Source organism: Myotis davidii, unplaced genomic scaffold (assembly GCF_000327345.1).
Source record: "Myotis davidii unplaced genomic scaffold, ASM32734v1 scaffold1286, whole genome shotgun sequence".
NCBI lineage: Eukaryota > Metazoa > Chordata > Mammalia > Chiroptera > Vespertilionidae > Myotis > Myotis davidii.
In genome coordinates this window covers 220627-244789 of record NW_006296619.1, presented here as the reverse complement: position 1 = coordinate 244789, position 24163 = coordinate 220627, and the positions used below count along the sequence as shown (strand labels likewise).

Below are 24163 nucleotides of genomic sequence, written 5' to 3'. Positions count from 1 at the left end.
AGGGGTGTGTGTCTATGAATGTATGGCCCTCAAGAGTGACACATGCAGATGGAGGAGTCAGGGGTTAAATATGACAAGAGAGAACAGAAAAGAGTAAAATGATATGAAAGAAACTTGGAACTTCACAAAATAAATCGTTTCTAATATTATGATATAGACAAAAAGTAGCAAGTTGCTGGGGGAAATTGTTAATAGTTTCTCTACAAATATGTAAGACCACTGTGGTAGATTGGAAAAGTGGCCACAATTACTCATTTAATAATTGCAGAGTCTTTTCTTTAAAAGTGGCAACTTTTGCCCTGGCTGGTGCGGCTCAGCTGGTTGAGTGTCGTCCTGTGCACTGAGAGGTCACTGGTTCGATTTCGAGTTGGGGCACATGCCTAGTTGTGGGCTCCATCCCCGATGTTTCACTCTCATCCATGTTTCTCTCTTTCTCTCCCCCTTCTTCTCTAAAAAAAATTACATAAAAACAAAGTAGAGATGTTTTCCTTACTCTTTGTACCTAAGCTGGTCTGATGACGTGCTTTGGCTGATACAATGAGGCAGAAGTGATGTTATATCGCCTCTGCTCACTTCCTTAGACCCCTGCCACCTCCACATATGAGTAAGACCAGACTATCCTCCTAGAAGATGAGAGTCCAAGAGGAGCAGAAGCTGTCAGCTGATTCCTTGCAGCCAAGGCCAAAGACAACGAGAGAGACTATACAAGCTCAGCAAAGCCAAACGTCATCACACCTTTCAGCTAATTCTCCAGCTAAACCTGCCAGGCCCACACAGACGCAGTGACTCATGAGCTAAATAAATGTTATTGTTTTAAACAAACACCTCCCCCTCCTCCCAAAGTGACACATGCTCTCTTACAAGAAAAGGCTCAGAACAGAAAAGTCTCTTCTCTTCCCAGATAAATAAGAATCTTTTCTTTCCCTCTACCTGGATGTGGTGACTCATTCATTCAATCATTCATTCACTCAATAGATTGTTTTTTTTTTCCAGCGTAAAGGCACTTTGTTAGGCTTGGTGGGGGCATAGGGCGCAGGGCAAAAAAACAACACAGACCTGATTTATAGCCTGGTTTGGGCAGAAAGGAAATAAGCCTGGCCAAATAAGCCACTGAGTGCATTCGAATTCAGCCGTGGGATCACCTTACAGCTGTGTGACCTTTGGGTAGTTACTTAACCTTTCTGAGTTTTCCCTTCCTTATCTCACAAGCAGGCATAATACCTGGCTCTCAGCATGAGGGAGAGGGGGGTAGAAAACGTGCCAAGTGCTGTGCCCCTGGATCAGAATCACTTCCCACCCCCTGCCTTTGCTCAGTCACATTTCATCACATCAGGCTCTCCCACAGGAGGGGGCAGTTTCCCTGAATTTGGGAGGTGCCTCTGCTTTTAACAGCAGCTCAGGCAGAAATTCGGCATCTTCCCAGCAGCCCGAGAGATCGACGTCAGGGGCACTGAGAAAGGTTGGGCACACAGAGACCATTCCGCCAATCAAGCCCAAGGTGAAGTGCTGATCTCTCCACACCCCCAGAGCTACAAGTCCAGTCTGGGTGACTCTTGTTTGGTTCTGAGCCTTGGCTGGGAGACTGAGCTGCAAGAAAGGCCTCGGACCCGACATGGCATCTGGAGGTTTTGCCCACATGGGCAGCCGGGTCCTAAGGGGAAAGCCAATGGTGTTAGAGGATGGGGTAAGGGGCTAAGCCATAAATAATCCTCAAACCCAGTCTTCTTGTTTCCCCTCTCAGAAACCCTTGACCTCAACCAAAGCATGCACGAACTAGAAAGAACAAACTGGAAGCTTGGGTCACCTCCCGCCTTGCATGTCAGCCCAGAACTTGGCCCTCAGCTCAGGCCATAGAAAAGGGGACCAGCCCCAAGGACTGCCAGCTGCCAGCCCAGCGACAGTACCCAGCTAGGTGAGTTACCACCCTGCCCCTATGCCTGTTTCTCCTTATCACCAGGCTATTCTGTGAGAGGGGAACTGGGAAGCCAGATTCCTCAGGTGGCAGAAGTTCCTGAGTGGGGGCAGCAGAGATGTGAGCCTACATCTTGGTGGCTGTGATGGCCTTAAGAACACTCATGCATGCCCTAGCCAGTTTCCTCAGTGGTTAGAGCATCAGCCTGAGGACTGAAGGGTCCCGGGTTTGATTCTGGTCAAGGGCACGTACCTCGGTTGCAGCTCAATCCCTGGCTCCAGTTGGGGCATGTGCAGGAGGCAAGCAATAGATGTGTCCCTCTCACATCAATGTGTCTGTCTCTCCCCATCCCTTCCACTCTCTCTAAAAATCAGTGGAAAAAATATCCTCAGATGAGAATTAACCAAAAAGAAAGAAAAACACTCACCCCATAGAAATATTTCGGGCAGGACTAGCTTGATCCATGTTGAGACCCTATAGGATAGATGCTTGAGAAGTGGCTGTGGACTGACAGCTGAATCCCTATTGTCATTGTGGGGAGTACACGTACTCACTGGGCTGCTTGTGGTTGTGAACCTGCCTGTCTGAGTGTGTGACAGCTGGGGGAAAAGGGGAGGGGCCAAGGATGACGGGATCTGCAGCCAGAAGACTAAACCCAGAACTGCAGCCAGAACGCTGGGTGGACAACACTGTACCAAGGAGAGGGGAAGGGAAGGAGAGGAGACACACACAGTGGGGAAATAGGGAGAGAAGAAAGAAACAGAGACAGGGGACAGACAAAACAATGGGATTAGGAGGGAGAAAGGGAAGGAGGGAGACAGAAGGGCTAAGAACCAAAGCACCGGTGAATCTGTGAGGATAAGCTAGAAGCGAGAAAGACACACCAAGACATCTTTAGAGATGAAAAGAGCGCTGTGTTAAAATCTGTCTTCCCATGGGTCTCCCTCGTCAAGTTGCAGGTTTTGAAGGCAGGCACTGGCTTAAGTCATCTTTATGCCCTCTGTGCTTAGTTAGCATAGTGCAGACATAAGGGCACTGTATTTGTTGAATAAAGAAAATACTAAGAAAAGGCAGAATTTTGCCTTAGCCAGTTTGGCTCAGTGGACAGAGCATCAACCTGAAGACTGAAGGGTCCCGGGTTCGATTCTGATCAAGGGCGGGTACCTCGATTCTGATCAAGGGCGGGTACCTCCGTGGCAGGCTCCTCCCTGGCCCTGGTCAGGGCTCCTGCAGGAGGCAACCAATCTGTATGCTTCTCTCACATGGATATTTCCCTTTGTCCTTCCCTCTCTTTTCCACTTTCTCTAAAAATCAATAGAAAAATATCCTTGGGTGAGGATTAAAAAAAAAAGGCAGGATTTTAAGCTAGAAGGGCAGAGACAGAGATAGTGGCTCTGAGCTTAGACTTGAGTCACAGAGACATGCTTTCGAACCTCAGGTCAGCCTTTCCTAGCTGCACGACTTTGAGCAAGACTGAGCCCCTCCAAGTTGAGAGCTTACGTATCAAATTGTGGAGGATGAACATCTGTAAAGCTCTCAGCAGACCACCTGTGTAAGCTCCCAACACTGTTAGTTACTGTTATTATTGTCACAGGCAAATAAGTGAGACGGAGACTGGCATAAATGGATTGCATGGATAGCCTCCAGTGAATGACTTTGCCCTCTAACTCCAGTGCCTGTCTACTTGAACTTCAGGTCTGGCTATGTGACTCCCTTGCTTTGGCTGATGGCACAATGGTAAATTCGATGCCAGCAGAGACGCAGAGGTGTGAAAAAGACAGCCTGTTTCTGACTCCTTTCTTGCCAACTATCACAGCTGTGTCACAGAGCCCGGGGAAGATCAACCAAGTCCCAGCCAGATCAGTAAGACCACTCAGCCCGAGGCTTGGTCGAAATAATAAATAGTTGTTGTTTGAAGCCAGTCTTTGGGAGTGACTTGTTACAAGGCAGTAGCTAGCTGACACAAGGGCATGGTTACCCTTGTCCTTTAAAATGGAAAGGCAAATGAGAGAGGAAGTCAGGATCTGCCAGGTTTTATTTGTAGAGTCTAGTGAACTTGAACCAGAGAAAGCTGCAAAATGTGTTTTTCAGGCGGGCAGCAGCAGGGAGAGCTGCAACTGGACAAGCAGAGGCTTGAGGGGTAGGGATTGCCCTAGCCTGGCCCCTGCAGGTCTCAGACCGTGGGGTTGTACACCCGCCCCATGAAAATAGGGAACCTGTGCTGCTGGTCCCAGAGCAGGAAGAGGAAGGGCTGCTGCACTTCAAAGAGCATCAGACTCCGGGCCACAGAGATGGAGGAGGCCGCAACCGCCTCTACCCCGCTCTCCATCAGCTCCAGCGCCGCCTGGTGTTTCATCGCAGAAACCTGGAGGTCCGGGTCCTCTGTCAGCCCGCACAGGTTGAGATCGTAAGCAAAGTCAAAGAATTCTAGGGCATAACCAGAGAAAAATAATGAGTCAAAGACCAGCACGAAACCCTCAGCTGTTGGAGACATGTGTCCGAAATTTTCTGGGTTGGTCCCAAATCCTAAGACTCTCTTCTTCCTCCTTGATGCTTATCAAAATATGTATCATACCTTCTGGTCCAGTTCCTGGGATCCTCTGCCAGGAGGCCCATCTTCACACCAAGTATCACTTTCTCTCAAGTGGTGAGAGGCCTTACCCCTTCCCCCCCAAACCCTGAAAAATGATGTCATTGCTTCTGTCAACAAGGACCTTGGAAGTGAGGAACTATATTAGAAAGAGGTCATGTGTTATCAGATGAGGTCATATACTAGGAAACAAGATAATCTATTAGGAGGCCAAGTTCTTGAACAGAATATGAAGTGATATATCTGGGAGTGATGTCAAAAGTCAGGAAGTGAGGCCAAAGGTTAGGAAATGAAGTCTCTGTTGCCTCTCCTAAACTCAGAAGCCTCCAGTTACCCTCTTATCCTGAGTGCTTCTTGCACAATCTGTGGGATGGTTGAGTGTTATGAAATGTCTGTGGGGGGAGAGCATCCATGGCCCACCTACGTCACCTGTCACAGTGTCACAATGAACCATAGTGGAAACAGTCAAGAGAGCTGAAGACCTGGATTGGTGTTCTGGCTCACTTCTACCTAGCTCAAGGGATCTTGGCTAAGTTATGTAAACTTTCTGAGTCATTTCCTCATGATATAATGAGATAATAGGAAATCCCTCTAACTTACAGGATCGAGGGACAACCTGAGATTATAGATATACAAAGTATTCTAGAGAGTGCTAAGTGCATTATAGGGGCTCCCTCTGTCCTGCCACACTTTTCTCCTCTGATGATCTGGAAGCAGATCTGAGCTGCCAGGGCTCACCCAGTTTCTCCATGATTAACAACATGTCCTGGTTGCTCTTGAGTTTGAATCGGGGCAGCATCAGGAGAGTGGGCTGGAACTTGACCATCTCCAGCTTCTTCATGATGGCCTTTAAGACAGAGGGGTTGAGAGCCTGCTCCATGTCTTGGAGACTGTGTTTCATGCTCTGCGGTATCATGATCACCATGCTCAGGTTGTGGGAGAGCTGCAGTTGCCCCACCTGGAGGAAAAAAGATGCACCTTATCAGTCTTCCCATCCTCTGGGTCCCAAGGCTGATCTTCAGTCTGCTGTTCCAGTCTGTACCCTTTCAGCAAACAGCAGCCAGACTCGGGCTTCCAGGTTTTGCCATGAAACGGGGATGCCAGCCAGATGAACTGTGCTGGTGAGATGCACAAGAATGAGCACAAGCTTCTGATCACACAGGCTGAAGATGACTCTACCACTGATGAGCAATGTACTCCAGGCAAGTGATTTGATCTTTCTGAACCCTGTTCCCTTCCTCTCAAGTGTGCATAGGGAACCACCAGAGTGACCAGGTCAGTCCTTTGAAAGACTTGATGGCTCTGCAGTGCCTATGAGAGTAAGTATAAATCTCTTACTGTGACATTCAAGATTTTGTACAAGCGGGTCCTAGCTTACCTTTCCAGTTTGCCAGTAGAAGGACTTTCACTGATGGCCAGACAAAAATATAAGAAAAGTGCAGGACTCATGGGTCTAATATAGTGGTTCTCAACCCAGTGTGAATTCACTCCAGACATTTGGCAATATCTGGAGACATTTTGATTATCACAGCTGGAGGAGGGGGTAGAAGTCAGGGATGATGCTAAATCCTACAATGCCAGGATAACACCTCATAACAAAGGATTATCCAACCCAAAATGTCAACAGTGCCAAGGGTGACACCTTAGACCAGTGGTTCTCAACCTTCCTAATGCCGCGACCCTTTAATACAGTTCCTCATGTTGTGGTGACCCCCAACCATAAAATGATTTCCGTTGCTACTTCATAACTGTAATTTTGCTACTGTTATGAATTGTAATGTAAATATCTGATATGCAGGATGTATTTTCATTGTTACAAATTGAACATAATTAAAGCACAGTGATTAATCACAAAAACAGTATGTAATTATATATGTGTTTTCCAATGGTCTTAGGCGACCCCTGTGAAAGGGTCGTTCGACCCCCAAACGGTTGCGACCCACAGGTTGAGAACCGCTGCCTTAGACGACTAGGATATAAGAGCATATCATTAAAAGGGTATATGGTTGAGGTTGAAAGATGGATGAGAAGAATCTAGTGGAATTCAATTGATCAATGAAGAAATGAACGGAAACCAGTCAGTTGTTGGAATTTGAAAATATGGCCCAGAAGCAGCAGGATATAAATTGCTATTGACTGAGGAGCATGGACATGGGGTCCCTGTTGATGGAGGCTTCAGCTAGGGTGGGATCATCGGGGCAGCACGCACCCTGTGTATGTCTCTGACTAAAACATACCATGTTATGGCCTTGAATTTCCAAGCCAGCAACCTGAACATTCCTGAGCTGGTAACTCTAATCCCCCTAGTTGGATGAATACTCTTTAAGTCTTAGGAAGATTCAGAATTAAGTATGGAAAGGACAAAGTAAACCGACTTCATAGTATTCACACCAGATGGTAAGTTCAGGATAATCTTAAGAAAATCAGACACACTAAACTTCTAAGCAAAAACGTATAGGATAATTTCAGTACGTTTGAGAATGATGTTGAGACGTTGGGGTTAAAATTAATTTACTCTTTAAATTTAATTTTCAGTTTACAGGTGTTCGGAAGATGTGGCCAAGCAAGGTTGTAATTCTGCCCTGTCGGGTATATGGTATACTTAAAAAGAAAATAAAGTGTATTTATAAAGTATACCCATAAGCTCGAAGTGCTTATGGGAATATTCATTAATCATATTTGTAACCATGTTTGTAAATGGAACGAATGGTTTATAGAAGTGTAATCTGTGAGAAGTGACTTGATTAAAGAATAATCTTTGAGCTGACACCTGAATGAGCAGAAGGCACAGTTATGTGAAAATCTGAGTGAAGAGGGACGAGACAGAGGGAAAGCTAAGGCCCGCTCCCAAGGTGGAAACAAGCCCGCATGTTCCAGGACACATCCTTTATTTCTCAGCCTGGAACTGAGTCCTGGGTGTCTCCCACTGTTTTCTATCTAATAGGTCTGTGTCTTGATGTCCTAACAAGGCACATCTGATCACTGGGCATGAGACATTTTATTAATTAAAATCCTCTGGGCTCCATGTTTTCTGTCTTTCCTCCTTCCCCATCCACTGAAATGATACTCTTCAAATTCTGCTAAGGAACTTAAGCCATTAAACACATGTGCACACACATACCACATGTATACACATACAGCTATACCTATCCATGTGCACACATATATGCATGCTGCACATGCATACATACATCAGATGCACAGGACAGAAACACGACTCACTTTTTGCCATTTGATGGAGCAGAGATGAATGAAGAAACTTTAGAATCCTGCTTTCCAGCCTAAAATATATAATGCCTGCCTCGGCCAAGGCTGGAGAAAGAAGAAAGAGAAAAGGTAGGGTGGAAGTACAGATGGAAGGAGTAGAAATTAGTAAGAGTGCACCCCAAACAAATGGGGCCATAGCAGAAAAGAAATCAGGACACATAGGAGGCTCTGAAACAGGAGTAGGAAGAGGCAAGGACTGACCTTGGCCTTCAACATAGGGTCAGTGAAATGGGCCACCGGGTACTTCTTGCTGGTCATCATGGGCACTTTTATCGTTGAAGATTTCAAGTAAAAGGGCTCCCTCCTGGTTTTTTTGTGATCAAATGGTGTCTTCCACTTGGCTAGAGGGAAGAGAGAGGGGGCCAGTTACTCTAATACAGGTGGGGAAAGGATATAGAGCTGAAGTCCCGGTTTGCCAAGGGTAAGACAGGTACAATGGGATCCAGTCATGGAGTGGGGTTTGGTGGGCTTTGAAGCCAGGAGGGGGGGAAGGATTCAGGATGGGAAGATGACCTGGTCCAGGGCCCCCTTACCACTTAGATAGATAGCATTGAGGAGGACCAGGCGGGTGTCAGAGGGCAGGCTGTCTAGAAGAGAGTCGATCTTGTGGTTGGTGTTCTCCGCCACCCAGGTGTTGATGAGCTCCAAGTTGGCATCACTGTCATTTCCCAGGGTTCTGGGGCTGCCATACAGGTACCGAGAGGCGTTCATAAAGGCCTCCCTTATAGCCAGGTCTGGTGGGGGATATAGATCAAGAGAAGGAGGCATGAGTCCCCTGAACACTCTCCCCGCTTCTAAGAGCAGGCTTGGGGGGGGTGTGTGTTTTCTGTGGATCTTTGTGCTCACTCCAATGAACACAGCATGTTGGAGCAGGGGTCCAGGCCACTCCTCATGCAGATGTGACAATGAGGCCCAAAGAAGGCAAATCCTGAACTTGGAGCAGAACTCATCCCAGGCCCCCCCTGCCTCGCTTGCCATGTGAGCGTGGCTGGCAAGGTACTTTGGAACTTCTGTTTACCTGTATTTCCCTCCCGTCTTTTCTTAATTCAAGAGGCAATAGAGTCTGCTTCCCAGCCTCAGCAGAAGTTTGTAATAAGACTTCCCGGCTTTGGCTCTCCAAAGCCCAGATCCACTAAAGAAAACAGTGTCTGAAAGAGGAACTTTTCCTGGACTAAACAACTGATATTGAATGCAGTTGTATTTACCACCAACCCAGCAAAACAGGATCAAGTTGATTTACAGTTAATAAGTAAATACAATGTTACTCAAATGCCATATTTCCCATATCTAAAAAGAGGGTGTTCCCCTCCCCCCACTTTGTTTTTCTGTATTTTCTCAGTTTCTACGATGAATAAATATTGTTTTCATCAGTTAAAAAAAAAAGAGCCAGAGTGTTACCCTGGCCCATGTGGCTCAGTTGGTTGGGTGTCATCCCTGTGCACCGAAAGGCTGCTGGTTCGATTCCCGGTCAGAGCACATGCCCAGGTTGTGGGCTCAATCCCTGGTAGGGGGCATGCAGGAGGCAGCCCATTGATGTTTCTCACATCAATGTTTTTCTCTCTCTTTCCCTCTACCCTCCTCTCTCTGTAAAAAAAACCCCACCAAAAAACAAGTAAAGAGCGGGTCAGACTACATCTATAATTTTCAAACTTTCTCAAGCAGCAGAGCTGTGTTTTCAAATAATGTCATGTCTGAAGCCCACAATATAAAAGGGTTGTGATTGAGGCTGGGCAAGAGCTTAGAGCCCAGTTGGCTCTATGTCCCTCTCACAGGAAGTGGCACCCCCACCCCACTCTGCCTCCCTGATCCCCACTCCCTCCATGACTTCTGAAGGAGCTATGCAGAACCCTAGGGCTCTGTGGACCAAACCTTGAAGAAAAAATGCATTTGATCATGTTGGAAGTTTATTGCTCTTATTACCTACTTATTCATCTAACACATGTAAATGACAACAAATTCATAGAATATTAAAAAAGTGCAAAGACTAGAGGGCCCAAGATTCCCCTGACCCAGATTAACAAACATCTTTTGCCTATTTTATGTCTATAGCTCTCTAGTCCTATCTATTCATGAACTCTTATTCTAAATGGAGTTGATGAATGCAAATGACTTACCCAACATCTCATCACGGGGACTCTGTCTGCTGAAGCCCTCATCTGCTCTGCAGTCCATCCTGGATGTTCTAGCTCTAACATTCCTACTGTCCTTTACCCCAGGGCTGGGTCCCCTTCAGCAGCCATGCCCTCCCCGGCACTCACCTGGGCTGTGGAAGATCTGAGAGACTGAAGTGAAGCCTTTGGATGTGAAGGCCTTCAGGGCCTGGTGGACACAGCTGAAGTCCTCAGGGTAGGAGAGGACGGTCTTCAGGTTTTCCTTGGTGCTGTTCCCAGCCCCTACAACAAAAAGCAGAGATGAAGGCCAACTGCAGGAGGTGTGGGGGAGCCACTCTCAGGACCACTTTGGAGGGACCAGCTGGAATGGGGGTCATTGCTAGAAGGGGATCACGTATCATCAGAGCTGGAAGCGTGGTTTCAGGAGACAGTACATATATCAGAAAGAGAGAGGTCGGGGAATTATGAATAATCATGGTTAGCCTTCTCCAGGACTGCAAATGCTCTCCTCCCCTATTTTCTACCTAATTTTTATCCCACTCATCATTCAAAGCCTGGTGCCCGTTCTACATGAACTAGTATTTAGTCGGTTTAGGTTTATAAGGGTTCACCATATAGGCAGGGATGCTAGATGACTATTAAGAGGCTGGGTAGCTCGGATGGTTAGAGCGTTATCCTGATATGCCGAGGTTGTGGGTTTGACTCCAGGTTGGGGTGTGCACGGGAGGCAACTGATCAATGTATTTCTCTCACATCGATGCTTCTCTCTCTCTCTCTCCCTTCCTCTCTCTCTAAAATCAATTAAACAAAGGAAAAAGAAACTAACCAAAACCAATCAACTGAAATGTGCCTTCCAGGGGACATTTGGCAGTGTCCGAAAATACTCTGGTGTCGTAACTGGAGGGATGCTACTGGCATCTACTGGGTAGAGGTTAGGACAGCCATGGGCAAACTATGGCCCGTTTGAAATGAATAAAACTAAAAAAAAAAAAAGACCGTACCCTTTTATGTAATGATGTTTACTTTGAATTTATATTAGTTCACACAAACATTCCATCCATGCTTTTGTTCCGGCCCTCCGGTCCAGTTTAAGAACCCACTGTGGCCCTCGAGTCGAAAAGTTTGCCCACTCCTGGGTTAGGGGGTGTTAGGATTCTGGGATTCCAGAGGAAAAGTTCTTATATATGCTCACTCTGTCTCTAGAAGCCTTCCTGGAATTTCCCCCTTAGAGTGACAGTTCTTTCCTCACTGCTTATAGTAATTTATTTGTGTCACTCCTGGGGTAATTCACCTGTAGCACTTGAGAGTAATCCTTCAGGAAGGCAGAGGGATTAGCATTTTTTGACCTCCCATCAAGCCAGGCACTGGGCTATCTACTTAATTTTAGGAGGTAAATACAACTCTTCCATTTTACATACGAGGACTCAGGCTCAGGGATGTTCAGTGATCTGCCCAAGGTCACACAGTTAGGAAATCCAAGAATCCTAACACCCCAAACCTCTACCCACTAGATGCCAGTAGCATCCCCCCATTATCACGATTCTACTCTACTTCTATCTCTTATGGTTTCATCTCTCTTATTGTCTGAACTTGAATCATAATTAATGTCTGGGGCCTTGTTTTATATGTTCTTGTATAGTCCATAGGGTTTTTATAAGCAATAGTGCCTATGAAATCATTGTTACATGAAAAAATAAATGAACTTTAAGAATAAAAACATTACAACCCCCTCCATTGCAACCCATTTTTATAGCTTCCTCACTGAGGCATAGCTTTGTAGGTATCTGTGTTGGGGATCTCATGGGAGAGTCCGACATATAACCCAGAGAGAACTCAGTTAGTTTCTTACCAAGCAGGACCTGAGTGAGCAGGCTGGCGATGCTGAAAGGCGAGAAGATCATATTGGTCTCGGCCTTCTTCACTGACGAGAAGGCGTGGTAGAGCTTCACGGAGAAATCCATCAAAGCCTCCCCCAACATGGTCTCTGCTGAAGGATTCTCCAAGTCAGGGCAGTAAGTCTCGGGCTCTGGGCAGGGCGGCCCAGTAGTGGGCAGGGTAGTTGGGTCGATAGGTTGAGTGGTTGACTGGAAGCGGGGCTGGGAGGTGGGGGGGAAAGTGCTATTGGCTCTTAGGATAGTTGAGTTGGTTGTTGGCATGGTGGAGGAGTCCACGGTGGGCTGAGTGGATTGAATCTCGGGGATCTCTTTCTCTGAGATGTTTTCGTTGACTTCATCCATCTTCTCTGAGATGTTTTCGTTGATTTCATCCATCTGGTTCTTTGAATCCGTGAGGCTGAGGCTGGTACCATTAGGATTTGAGGAGGCTCTATCCTGTGGTTCAAGAAAAACTGTGTCTCATTTTTCTATGAGGCACAGTCCCCTCAAACACTGAAAGCGGGAAGAGAAGGTGGGGATGTGGACAATATTCTGTACCCAAGATAATTTCTGAAAAGGCCTGGTGGGTGAGGGACCTGCCCCAGAGCCATGGCTACGGATTCCTCCAGAGTAGGGGGCAAGGCAGCGATGGGTGGGGTGTAGGCAGGGATTTCTCTGCAGAAGATGCAGAGCAGGCAGGGGACGCTGTCACTGCTGACCAGTTACTGCCATATAGGAAGCTGTTTCCCAAACTTTGGAGCTGAGTGTCAGCAGCCACTTACCTGTGTTCTTGAAATAAATAAATAAATATATCTGCCTGTCTTGGCTCACCTGCCTACCCAGGATAGACATTTGAGCTTGTGGCCTTTGTTTTAGAACAGTGGTTTTTCAAATTGTGGATTGCAACCCATTAGTGCAGCGGTTCTCAACCTGTGGGTTGCGGCCCCTTTGGTGGTTGAACGACCCTTTCACAGGGGTCGCCTAAGACCATCCTGCATATCAGATATTTACATTATGAATCATAACAGTAGCAACATTACAGTAGCAATGAAAATAATTTTATGGTTGGGTCACAACATGAGGAACTGTATTTAAAGGGCCAGAAGGTTGAGAACCACTGCATTAGTGGGTATTGAAAACAATCCCAAAAGGAAGGAAGGAAGAAAGGAAGGGGGTGGGGGTGAGAATAGTATAGACCAGTGGCTCTCAATCAGAGACCACTTTGACCCCAGAGGACCTGTGGCAATGGTTGAGGCAGTGGTACTCAACCTTCTGGCCCTTTAAATACAGTTCCTCATGTTATGATCCAACCTTAAAATTATTTTCGTTGCTACTTCATAACTGTAATGTTGCTACTGTTATGAATCATAATGTAAATATCTGATATGCAGGATGGTCTTAGGCGACCCCTGTGAAAGGGTCGTTCGACCGCCAAAGGGGTCACGACCCACAGGTTGAGAACCGCTGCTCTACAGGTACCTTTGGTTGTCATATGGGAGAGAAGAAGATGGGGGGGAGAGCGGAGATGCTACTGGCGTCTAGTGGGGGAGGCCAGGCTTAGGGCACAACATCCTACGATGCATAAGACAGCCCCTCACACCCAGGAATTATCCAGCCTCAAATGCTGTTTGTTCTGGGTTGAGAAGCCATGTACTTATTATCCCCATTTCACTGATGAAAGACACCGGTGCTGAGACTAAGTAACTGGCCCAGGGTCTCGCAGAAGCTGGAGGAAAAACTAGGAGGCAACCCTCAGTCTGATTCCGGGTCCCTGAGCGTCATGACATCACCTGCTGAATCTCATAGGACCCTGCGGGTGCCCTTCCACACACAGGAACACACAGGCCGGATTGAGCACCCACCTTGCTTTCCCCTGACCTCCCAGACCACTGGGACCTCTCACTGATTAACACCCACCCAGGTGCGTCTGCTACCACTCGCTTTCACAGGCCCAGCCTCCGGAGAACCTGTGTCTCCGCTGCAAACCCACAGCTCAGTGTCCACAACAACCCTTGCTTTTACGTCGCAAATTGCTGTCCATTTCCTTGCCCGGCTTGGTCCTCCTTTATTCTCCACTTTATAAATTAGAGCAGGAGGGAAGTGACTTGCTCAGGGCCACCAGGCTGGTGCCTGGCGGGTCAGGTTTCGAACCTGTGTCCCTCTGAGTCTCCAGCTGTTTCCAGTCTCTATGAATGGAGCTGCAAGGATCACATTGTATGATCCCAAGAGGAGCTCTCCTCATTCTCCGGGGCCTGAAGGGTTAATCCTAGGCACCCCTCCACTCCCAAACCCAACGAAGGGCCACTCACCCCAGCCAGCAGCAGCAGCAGCAGGAGGGTCAGCGGGGTCAACCTGGAGGCCATCTGGGAGGCAATGTCAGCCTGGACCTGCAGAGCCAGCCAGCGTCAGGGCCAGGCTTCCAGGCGTGGGGCCCACCCCCCGGCCCGCCCCCATTCCATTCCGGGGCCCTTCCCCGCCACCTTCTTCCAGGCTCCTCCCTCTGTTTTGTTTTTCCCAAAACCGCTTCCCTTTCCCGGCACCGGCTGGCTCAGCCTCCCCCTCCCTGCCCCCAGCCTCCCCCCAGGCCCGGGTCTCCGTCCATCTGTTCCATCCTGGGGGTCCTGCTTTAGCCAAACAATGAGGCCAGAGGCTGGGGGAGGAGGGGAGGTCCAGAGGGGGCTGCCCAAGAGGGGAGGAGGAGGGGGAGGCAGAAGTCTCTAGGTCTAGGGAGAACCAGGTCTGTAGAGACTGCAGAGATAAAAAGGGGTGGGGACAGGAACTTGGGGAGGAGAAAAGGGAGATGAGAAGACCCCCTCCCAATCCCCCTCCCAAGAACCAACCTGCTTCCCAACTCCTGGTCACCGGGCAGCTTTAGTGCAGACCGAGTGGCTAGTCCCATGGGGTCAGGGAGGGTGGGGTGTGTATGTGTGTGGGGGGGTCGGTCTTCGCTATTGGCTGGCCCAGGTCACAGCCCAGTTACAAATTAAGGATGATTGATCGCTGGTGTGAGTTCCCGTAAATCACAATGGGAGGGGTCCCTTGGTGGGCTTTGGGGGCTGGAGCAGGGATTTAGCCTGAAGCCCTTCGGGAGTGGAAGTGGGTAAGCTTGGATGCAGCTTTGAGCTTTTACAGAAGGAAGCTCACCCCCTCCACCTTCGTGGGTCGCGATAGAAGCAGCACAGACACAGATTGCCCCACAGTTTACAGGCAAGCAGAGTTGCTCATCTCAGCTGATCTTCCAAGTAACCCTTTGGAAACTGGCCCCTTTGTGACCGTTTGATCGTTAAGTCATTGAGTTTATTTGCTAAATCTGGCAACCATGCCTCCTCTGAAAAACAAGGCCCTCTCTGGTGACCTGATACCGCTCGCATGTTCTATGACTGTCTCACGGCTGGGCCTGGCAGGAACGTTGGCTGTTAGCACCAGAAGTGCTCCTCTAAGGGACTGACAGGGACAGAACTGGGAGAGAATACTTATATGTCATGTTGGGGGGCGGGAGGAGGGGCTTGGGAAAGACCTACGAAGACTCTGCACCTGCTTTGCGGCAACTTCGTTTCCTGTGGTCACTTGGGAACCTCCTCCATGGTGGGGAAGTTCCTTCACATCAGTGCCAGAAATAAAATGGAGTCACTCTAGTCCAGCTGCTGAATTACTAAGATCAAGAAGGCTGAGGCATGAGTCTACTCTCATTGTAACTAACCTGGGGACTTAAACTTTTGAATTTGCCAGTCCTGTGTCAATGCCTGAATGTACACCAAACCTCTGATTGTCCCCCAAGAGGACTCATGTGGCTAGACCACCTGGCATCCAGCATCCTGACTGCCTGACATCTGACTGATAGCCATCCTGGGCCAATCCTAGGGCTAAGAGTGCAGGATTGGTTATTTTCAAGAAGGCTCTTTTTACTATAACGCTTAACTGCTCTTTCTTCTTTGGAACACCTCTGGGTTTTTGTCTACCTGTGTTGCCCGTGTGCAAACTCAAAGGCCCTTGAATAAATCTTTATCATTTATTTCTAGCCAAAGCCTCCAGACCCTTTTTGAGTTCATATGACACATGGTTGGAGCAGCTGCACACACAATATCACTTCTCTAACCCAGGACGCAACCGAGATCACAACCTACTTCTTTGATCTCACACTGAGATACATTTGGGCTGACCCCCTAACTGCACACTGGTTCCAACTGAGGGCCTCAAAGGCACATTGAGCTTGTGAGTTCTGGGAAGTAGGTCAGCCAAACAAAAAGGTGGTGGTGGAAAACAACCTCACTCATCCTCTCCTTAATTCTCATGACACCTATGAAGTGGGTGCTAATATTAATCCCAACTTAAATGAGAGAGAGAGAGAGAGAGAGAGAGAGAGAGAGAGAGAGAGAGACTCACAGAAATTAACTGACTCAGCCAACATAGTTAGTAAGTGACAGGGCCAAAATATGGACCGAGTCTTCTGACCTATGCATTACTGGCATACACCAAGGCTAGCCTGAAGCAGGCAGGGACTGAGCACCCTCTGCCCAGCTGCAGGAGTCTGATGCTCCGTGGACCAGAGTCTCAGGGTGGACAAGGCCCGGTGGAGAGGTTTCCCAGCCTGGGGGTCTACTTCCTTCAGCCGTCTCAGCTCTCTGGCCAAAGCCATTCCTGTACTCTGCACGTGTAGCGCTGTGTGTGCGCTGTGGAGACTTCCTGCCTGAAGAGCTGGAGCTGAAGCGGAAGCTCTCCCTGACTTTTCCCCAACAGAATGGCCAGAGGTTGACTTAATTGCGGTGTTTGGAGAATTCCTCCCTAGCGTGGGTGTTCAGACAGTCAGTCAGCTTAGGGCTGTGACTTCGGTCCTTCCCCCAGCCCTGGGGGTAGATCTAGGTTGTCTGGGCCATGAGAACCTTCTCTTCCGGTGAGTGAGGAGGGATGAGGCCACAGGGACGTCTTCCCCCATGTTTTATGTGTACGTGGCTTCTCCCCGCTGTGGGTTTTCTGGTAGTGGATGAAGTTCAAGTTCTCACTAAAGCTCTTTCTGAACTCAGAACATTTTATCAGGTTTTTCTCCCAGGCAGGTCCTCAGATACTAAAGGTTCCCATTGCTATGGGTGAACACTTTCTCACAATCAATATACCTATACTTTCTCCTCTGAAGAAAAATTATACAAAAACTTGGAAATAAGGCAGAAGGATCAGGGTTAGCTGATTCTCACAACACAGAGAATCATTCAAGCAATAATTTTCTCAGTTCTCCCACAGAAAGGACTCAACTAGTACCACTCTAGACACAGAAAGATGCTGACTGATTACAAAGAATGCCTTGGGCATTAGGGGTCCATCCTCTTTTCAGAATACCATTCAAGGGGAATCAAATTTTCTTTGACTTCTTACAGGTATACGGTTTCAATTAAATAAGATGAAGAAATTCTAGAGCTCTGCTGTACAATATTGCACCTTTGGTCCACAATAATGTGCAATTAAAATCTGTTCAGAGGATAAGTCTCATGTTGTGTTCTCATGAAGATAAAATAAAATAGTCCCTTTTCTTTTAATCTTCCCTCAGTCTTCTGGTAGGAGATGGGTGGGAATGAGAGACAAAGACAGGAATTAGATCCAAATAATTGTTCAGACACAAACACCCAGAACCTCAAACTCACAATGTATTTGAAGATCCTGAAAGGCCAAGGAATACAGAACTTTTCTGGGTAGACAGAAACAAGGGATGAGTCTTTACAGGTGTTTTAATGGGCTCATTTCTTTCGTTCTAAGGAATTTTTATATTACTCTGTCAAAGTTGTCACTGCAATATCATGTATATATTTTGTAAAAATTTTCAGACAACCCAGACATTTATAAAATGAAAAGATATTGCAGATACAACTGCTGGTAACACTTTTAAGTGTAGGGAGCGGCCATAGGGTTAAGCCTTGGACTGACCTGTCCTAGACAACCCAGACATTTATAAAATGAAAAGATACAACTGCTGGTAACACTTGTAAGTGTAGGGAGCTATAGGGTTAAGCCTTGGACTGACCTGTCGGCAAAGCCACAAACAAGTCCCAGTTTAGCGGGCACAGCCCTCTTAATATGAGGCTTGACCTTACGGCTTCCTAGACATAATTAGGCTTGACCTTATGGTTCCCTAGATCTTATCTGGGTAGCTAATGGGCTGTGGGAGGTGCAGCAAGTACTGCCAAAACAAGTGAAACTCACAAGAACATTGTAACTATGGTGACCACTACCTTGTTTACCTCTGGTTATAAAATAAAGGCTCAGCTTGCCGTCTGGATCTCTCTCTGTGGCCTCAGCCAGGCACAGGAGATCCACCTAGCCTAGACCCAGCTTATTCTGTCTGTCTTTTCTAAATCCTGCCAGCTTATTCTCTGTCTGTCTTTTCTAAATCCTGTGCCACCCCCTCAGGCTCACCGAACCCTTGGCTGAGCTGGCCCGGCACAGTGTGTTTTTCCAGACTTCCTCTTTGTGTCTAAAAATACATAATTTTATACATCTTTCCCAAACACATAATTATTACTCTTCCATATTCCTTTTCTTAATTGTCAGGGCATTGTTCTATCTCATTCTTCCTAACGGCTGCATAGTAATCCATGTGTGGTTGGTATCACAACCTGTTTCTTTGATCTCACACGGAGACCCATTTGGGGGGACCCCAGGCCCCTAGCTGCACTCTGGTTCCAAAAGGCTCCCTCTTGTCTGCGGGCTCTTACACTTCTCGCTCAGCAGCCACATTTCTGTCTTTGACCTTTGCCTCCAACTCTCTGTTGCCACCTCTTTGGCTAGAAAACCCAGGTTTGGACTATTTACTCAGATGTGAATTTAGTCCTCTTCAGATGGTAAGTTCTTGTTTTGAATTTTGTTTTGAGATTCTATATCTATACCTATATCTATCTTCATCTGCTATCTATCTATCTATCTATCAAGAAAGACAAAGGTAAGCATTTTTCTAGTAAGGTCTTCAACTAATTGGGGTGAGGCCCATTCACATTATAGAGGGCAATCTGCTTTATTCAATGTCCACTGATTTATACATGTACATGTATATATGGATGTACACACACAGACACACACACACACACCTGTTGGTCCTGTTTTTCTGGATAACCCTAATACAGACCTAAACTGAAGGCTCACTATTATGTGCTGCTTTGACAGCTAGTAAAACGAGGAGAGATGTGAATGGCCCAACTTCAAGTCCCCTCCCCACTCTGCTTCCTCAGATCAGGTCCTGTAGCCAAATAACTCTCCTTATCAAGGAGACCAGGCAGAGCTCCTACTTACTCTGAGTAGTGGGTTTCGGAATTATTCAAACAAGTCAACCACATAGTACATCCTCCCAGGGGAACCAGGGGGCACCGCATAATCTTTGTACTAGAAATGCCGAGACCCAGAGCCCCTGGTTGCTCGCTCTGTTCCGGAGTGCGACTCCGGGTGGCCCTGTGTGGCATGTGATGTCCTCCCCCTTCAGGATGGGAGCATATGTGAGCAATCACCAGCTGCTATCTTATCCGTCCAGTGTTAGGTGCCATGGGTTCAGCCATCCCCCTAACTATAAGGCAATGGTACAAATAAGAGGTGTTTAAAACAAAAAGTTACTATTCCATCAAATTCTCCCAACACCTGGGGTTGTCATGTAAACTTTTAGCCAATCTATTAATGTCTCATTATGGCCTTAATTTTTATTTCGTTGATTACTCAGGAGATTGAGCACTTCTTCATGCATATTGTCTTGTCTATTTGTATTTTTCTTTGGTAGCGTTCTGATGAAAACAAAATGCAGTTCTGCTTAGCTCCTCTGGGAAGCTGACTCCCCAGGACGCAGGGCTTGGCAAGAGCAGGCTGCGGGCCAAGTCCTGACTCTCCGGGCAGGTCAAAGGCCATGGGGCAGGGATAGCTCGTCCCCTTCCTGGGAGGGTGCTGGAGGACCCAGGTGTCCTGAAGGACCCAGAATGAGTAGGAATTCCAATCCTGGCTCCTTGAGGCTTTCTGTTCCTAGACCTCAGTCATCTGTAAAATGAATGGCTTTCATATTTGCTTTATCTCACACACCCCTACACTATATGTTCTTTCATATTTGTAGTGGACTGAATTGTGTCCCCCAAAATTCGTATGTTGAAGCCCTAACCTGCAGCTTGTATCTGGAGAGAGAGCTTTTAGGAGGTAATTAAGTTTAACTGAGGTCGTATGGGTGGGACCCTGATCCAATAGGACTTGGCTTTATATGGAAAGAGAGAGAGAGAGCGAGACCCACAGATACACACTCCGTGTGAGGACACAAAGTGAAGGGCGTCTGCAAGCCAGGAAGAGGGGCCGCCCCAGAACACTCTGCTGGCATCCTGGTCTCAGCGTTCCAGCCTCTACAACGGTAAGAAGGTAACTTTCTATTATTTAAATCACCCAGTCGATGGCATTTTGCTGTGGTGGCTCGAGCTGACGACTACAATATTGTTTAATGGACTTGTTTTGTTTACTTGAATACACTTATATAAAAAGGAAACTTTGACATCTCTGTAAATGGAAAATCAGTAGCCCTCACTATTAATAGAATGAATCTGGGCCGACCAGACACTGGGCCTTGAGCCCAGGGTACTTTTAGGGGTTTATGAAAATACTTTAATTTTAATTTTTAAAAAATTAACAGAAGAAACAATAAATGTAATAATGAATCAGATCTGGATTATATTCTTACTTGTACTAATGCAATAATAACATGTAACTTTAAAATATATATTTGTATTGATTTCAGAGAGGGAGAGAGAGAAACATCAATGATGAGAGAGAATCATTGATTGTCTGCCTCCTGCACGCCCCGCACTGGGAATCAAGTCTTCAACCTGCGCATGTGCCCTCCTGGTTCATAGGGCAACGTTCAATCACTGAGCCACGTCAGCTGGGCAGTAAAATGTAATTTTTAATCGAAGAAGGGGCCACCCAAGGTAAAAGTGACCAGGGCCCCTGAAAGTCAGAATGCAGCCTGGAATGAAGGTACCTATGAAATAGACGCCACGAGGATTCTGCTGAATTGAAATAGAGAAGGGCTACATCTTAATAAATTGACAACCAAATTTGTCCTTTGATTAAACTGTTAGTTCAGATAAAACTTGTATTACTTTTCCTGCTTGTATACTGTTTTCCATACAATTGCTTTCATACAGATTATTTAGCAAAGTTCAGGTTTCAGAGTGCTTTCGCTTCATAAATTTAGGCTCTGCTATGTTTGACCTTTTTGTTCAGTAAAACTTATGATATTATGAAAACAAAACAAGAAGAAATATGCTGAACAAAGCTATCAGATTTAAGGTCAGCCTCCTAACTTAGTCATTCTAACATGATTATTTGATTTGGGGTGGTTGCCCTGGTGCTGCTCCAGCCTGAGCTTTGTGTGAGCTACCTCCAGGCTATGGTCTGAGCAAGCAGGAGATACACTCTGATCTGCATTAAATCAGAAAAATGTCCTTTTGGCTGTGTCTAAAGGGCAGGACCCACTTCAGATTCTCCAAGGAGCCAGCTACAAAAAGCCTAGGACACTGCTGTCTTGCAGGCAGCACTTAAGTAGATCTTCATCCAATTCAATATCAAGGGCATTCCTCCTGGTTGAGACCCATATGGGGAGAACTTAATGTGACCTTCTCAGCAAATGGAATCATAGGAGTCCTCTGTAGGGAGTGATTCTGAAGGAGTCCTTTCCTGGAATCATAGTCTACCTGAAGAAAAAATTTACATACAATAATATGCATAAATAGATATGTATATGTGTATCTTTGTGCTTGGGAGATTGTCAGAGTGTAAACCATGAACAGCCTTCTCTTTATGGACAATCCCATAATAAAACTCAGAAATCAAGACAAAAGAAACTGGTTTCCAGGGATCTGAGCTTTGCTGCCCATACAAGTGTTGATTCATTTTTGTGCTTTTTATGATTTCCACATGAGCAGAAGTTTTCATACTTTCTATGTTTTTTTAAATAACTCAAATTTTTATTACTAAAAATAGAAAATTTGAGTACATTTAGAAAAAGAAAAAGTAGAAATTGTTAATCTTGTGCATTAAATAAGCAAGCAATGGTATCCCAATTATTTTCTTGATTATTAATGAGGTTAAATACTTTGTATTTTTTTTTAGTAGTTACGTTTTCTTTTTGATCAAATGTTCATGTCCTTTGCCTTTGTAGTACTTATTATAGTTGCTTTGTTTTTCATATCAGGTTATAGAATGTCTTTATATAATAAAATATAATTTAAAAGGAAATGGGGTTTATAGTGAAAAATTTTCCTTCCCTTCCCATACATAGTCACCTAGTTACCCTCCCCAGGGGCCATCACAGGATCTTGTATCTTCCAGACATGCTGCAGGCATATGAAGATGAATATTGTATTACTAAAGGCCTGATGCACGAAATTTATGCAAGAGTAGGCCTTCCTTCCCCTGGCTGCCGGCACCGTTTCCCTCTGGCCTCCGGCTTCGTCCAAAAGGACATCTGGTTTATTACCCTTTTATTATTACTAGATTATTATTACCCTTTTATTATTATAGATGATTATACAATCACTTATTGTCCAAATATCAATTCATTACTCCTTACACCCATTGTTAAGAGCCCCATTTTACAGATAAGGAAATGGAGGCACAGATAGGCTAAGTAATGTGCCCAAGGTTTTTTGGATAATAGTCGAGCTGGGATTGAAACCTGATTATTTGTACCCGGGAGGTATAATTTTCAAAGTTCCTCCACTTCTGTGAGCTTAGCTTCACTGTGGTCCTGGGAAGGAGGTGGGAGGTTCCACAGCCCACCCAAGGCCATGCTGCACTGGGGGCCCAGGTGGAACTAGAATCCAGGTTCTCCTTGGAGCTCTTTCTGGCACACACACACACACAAAGGTCTGCATTGTGTAAGGTCAAGGCCATGCACGTGGGCCTCCCAGCTGTATGGGTGGTTAGAGTCCATCTCAGGATGGGGCGGCTGGGTTAAATCCATGACTATATTCAATTCACTTCAGGGATGTGGGGTTTCCGGACGAGAAAGGAAGGCGCGCCGCAGACCGTTGGACAGACTTTGCTCCACATTATGGAACTGTTTTCAGTTTCCACAGGCCCTGTGACCACACCTTTTCTTACTCTGTTCTCTCTTCTGGGAACACACTCAATCCCATGTTCTTACTCTAGCGAACTCCCCAGGTGTTGCAATGCACTTGGGTTTTTATGACTTCCAGGAAACCTTGCCCCTCGCTGAGGTTGCATCAGGTGACCCCTACTCCAGGCTCCCACAGCACCAGGTGGCTCCCTATATCCTCCCGCGTACCACTTTGCATTAAAAACGCAGGGGCCGAATTCTTTCCCTCAAGGGCAAGGATCCCACTTTCTCCTCGCGCTGTTCCCTAAAGGTCAGGGCCCTGCGACACTCAGTAGTAAATGCATGTTAACTGAGACGAATGACCAGAGGTAGGGTGAAACGCCCGGGTTCCCTCATCTCTACCCAGATTGTGGCCAGTGTCCAATTCATTTCTGGCATGTAGAGGAAGCCGAGTTAAAGTTTAGTGAATTGAACAATTAATCGTTCTGCAAATACATCGTACATCTGCCCAGAAAAGCAATTCGGTTCCAAGACACTTAGATAAAAAACCCCTGAAGTGGTGGGCACAGAACTCAAAATAGTTCAAAGCATGTCATTTCCTCCTCAGCTGGGCTGAAAGCAGTGGGGGCAAGGAAAGTGGGTTCAGTCCTCCCAAGGGGTCTCATCATTACTAGGGCATTCTTCCCCAGATGCTGCTCAGTGCCCAGAGACTGCTCTGCTCTTCTAGGGTGGCGTCAGCTCCAGGCTGGGAATGGGTCTCTGCTCTTAACGCTCCTGGCCCCTTGGGGAGGCACACAGTAGGCCCGCAGGTTGTAATAGATCGGTGGTAAAATAAGGGAGGTTCCTGAAGTCCGTCTTGGGGCCGCCCCCACCCACTGTTTTCCCAATCGACACATAGCAGGCACTTAACGAAATATTAAATCTAATAAAGGACCCAAAGCAAGAGCGACTGGCTCCAACAGCGCCCCTTGCGGCGCTCTTCACCACGCCGTCACCAGGGAGAACCGACCCTCAATTGCGCCATCGCAGGCTAGACCGCACAAAGGATCTCAACTGCCTGGGCAGGGCCTTTGGAGGGCACATAGTGCAAGCTGTGCCCCACCCCTTTTTAGAGATGGGGCAAGGGGCCCAGAAAAGGGAAATGACGTGTCCAGGGGGCTCCAAAAATTCGCTAGGGGGGCTCGGGGCAGCGGTTTGAGGGTGGAGGCCGCCGAGCGAGCTGTCGGGAGCTGCGTTTGCAGAACCAGCACCCTGCAAAGACTTGGGGCGAGTATGTGTTTGGAGCGGCGGGGAGCTGGGGGAGCCCGGGCGCGGCGTCCGGCAGCGGAGTGGAACCAGGACAGGGAT

At 46.9% G+C, this 24163-nt stretch overlaps 2 protein-coding genes across 3 annotated transcripts in view; one reads left to right on the top strand and one right to left on the bottom strand.

Moving 5' to 3' along the window:
• Positions 1-3929: 3929 nt before the first annotated feature.
• SERPING1 (serpin peptidase inhibitor, clade G (C1 inhibitor), member 1) lies at positions 3930-14688 on the bottom strand. Of its 2 annotated transcripts, XM_006772061.1 has the most exons (9): positions 14595-14687; positions 14064-14141; positions 12130-12210; positions 11730-12096; positions 10028-10162; positions 8303-8503; positions 7971-8110; positions 5241-5460; positions 3930-4339 (listed from the first exon to the last, which is right to left on the bottom strand). In XM_006772061.1, the coding sequence occupies exons 2-9, from the start codon at positions 14115-14117 to the stop codon at positions 4086-4088; spliced, it is 1452 nt and encodes a 483-aa protein (XP_006772124.1). In that variant the 5' UTR covers positions 14118-14141; positions 14595-14687; the 3' UTR covers positions 3930-4085. The 2 variants fall into 2 exon arrangements, with proteins under 2 accessions (XP_006772124.1, XP_006772123.1); XM_006772060.2 differs by having other exon boundaries at positions 11730-12210; positions 14595-14688.
• A 5263-nt stretch (positions 14689-19951) lies between these two features.
• UBE2L6 (ubiquitin conjugating enzyme E2L 6) overlaps positions 19952-24163 on the top strand; it is a 12324-nt gene continuing 8112 nt past the window's right edge. Inside the window, exon 1 of the mRNA XM_015569347.1 lies at positions 19952-20110. Within this exon, the coding sequence (XP_015424833.1) occupies positions 19967-20110 (144 nt within the window). The 5' untranslated portion in view covers positions 19952-19966. The remainder of the gene's footprint in view (positions 20111-24163) is intronic.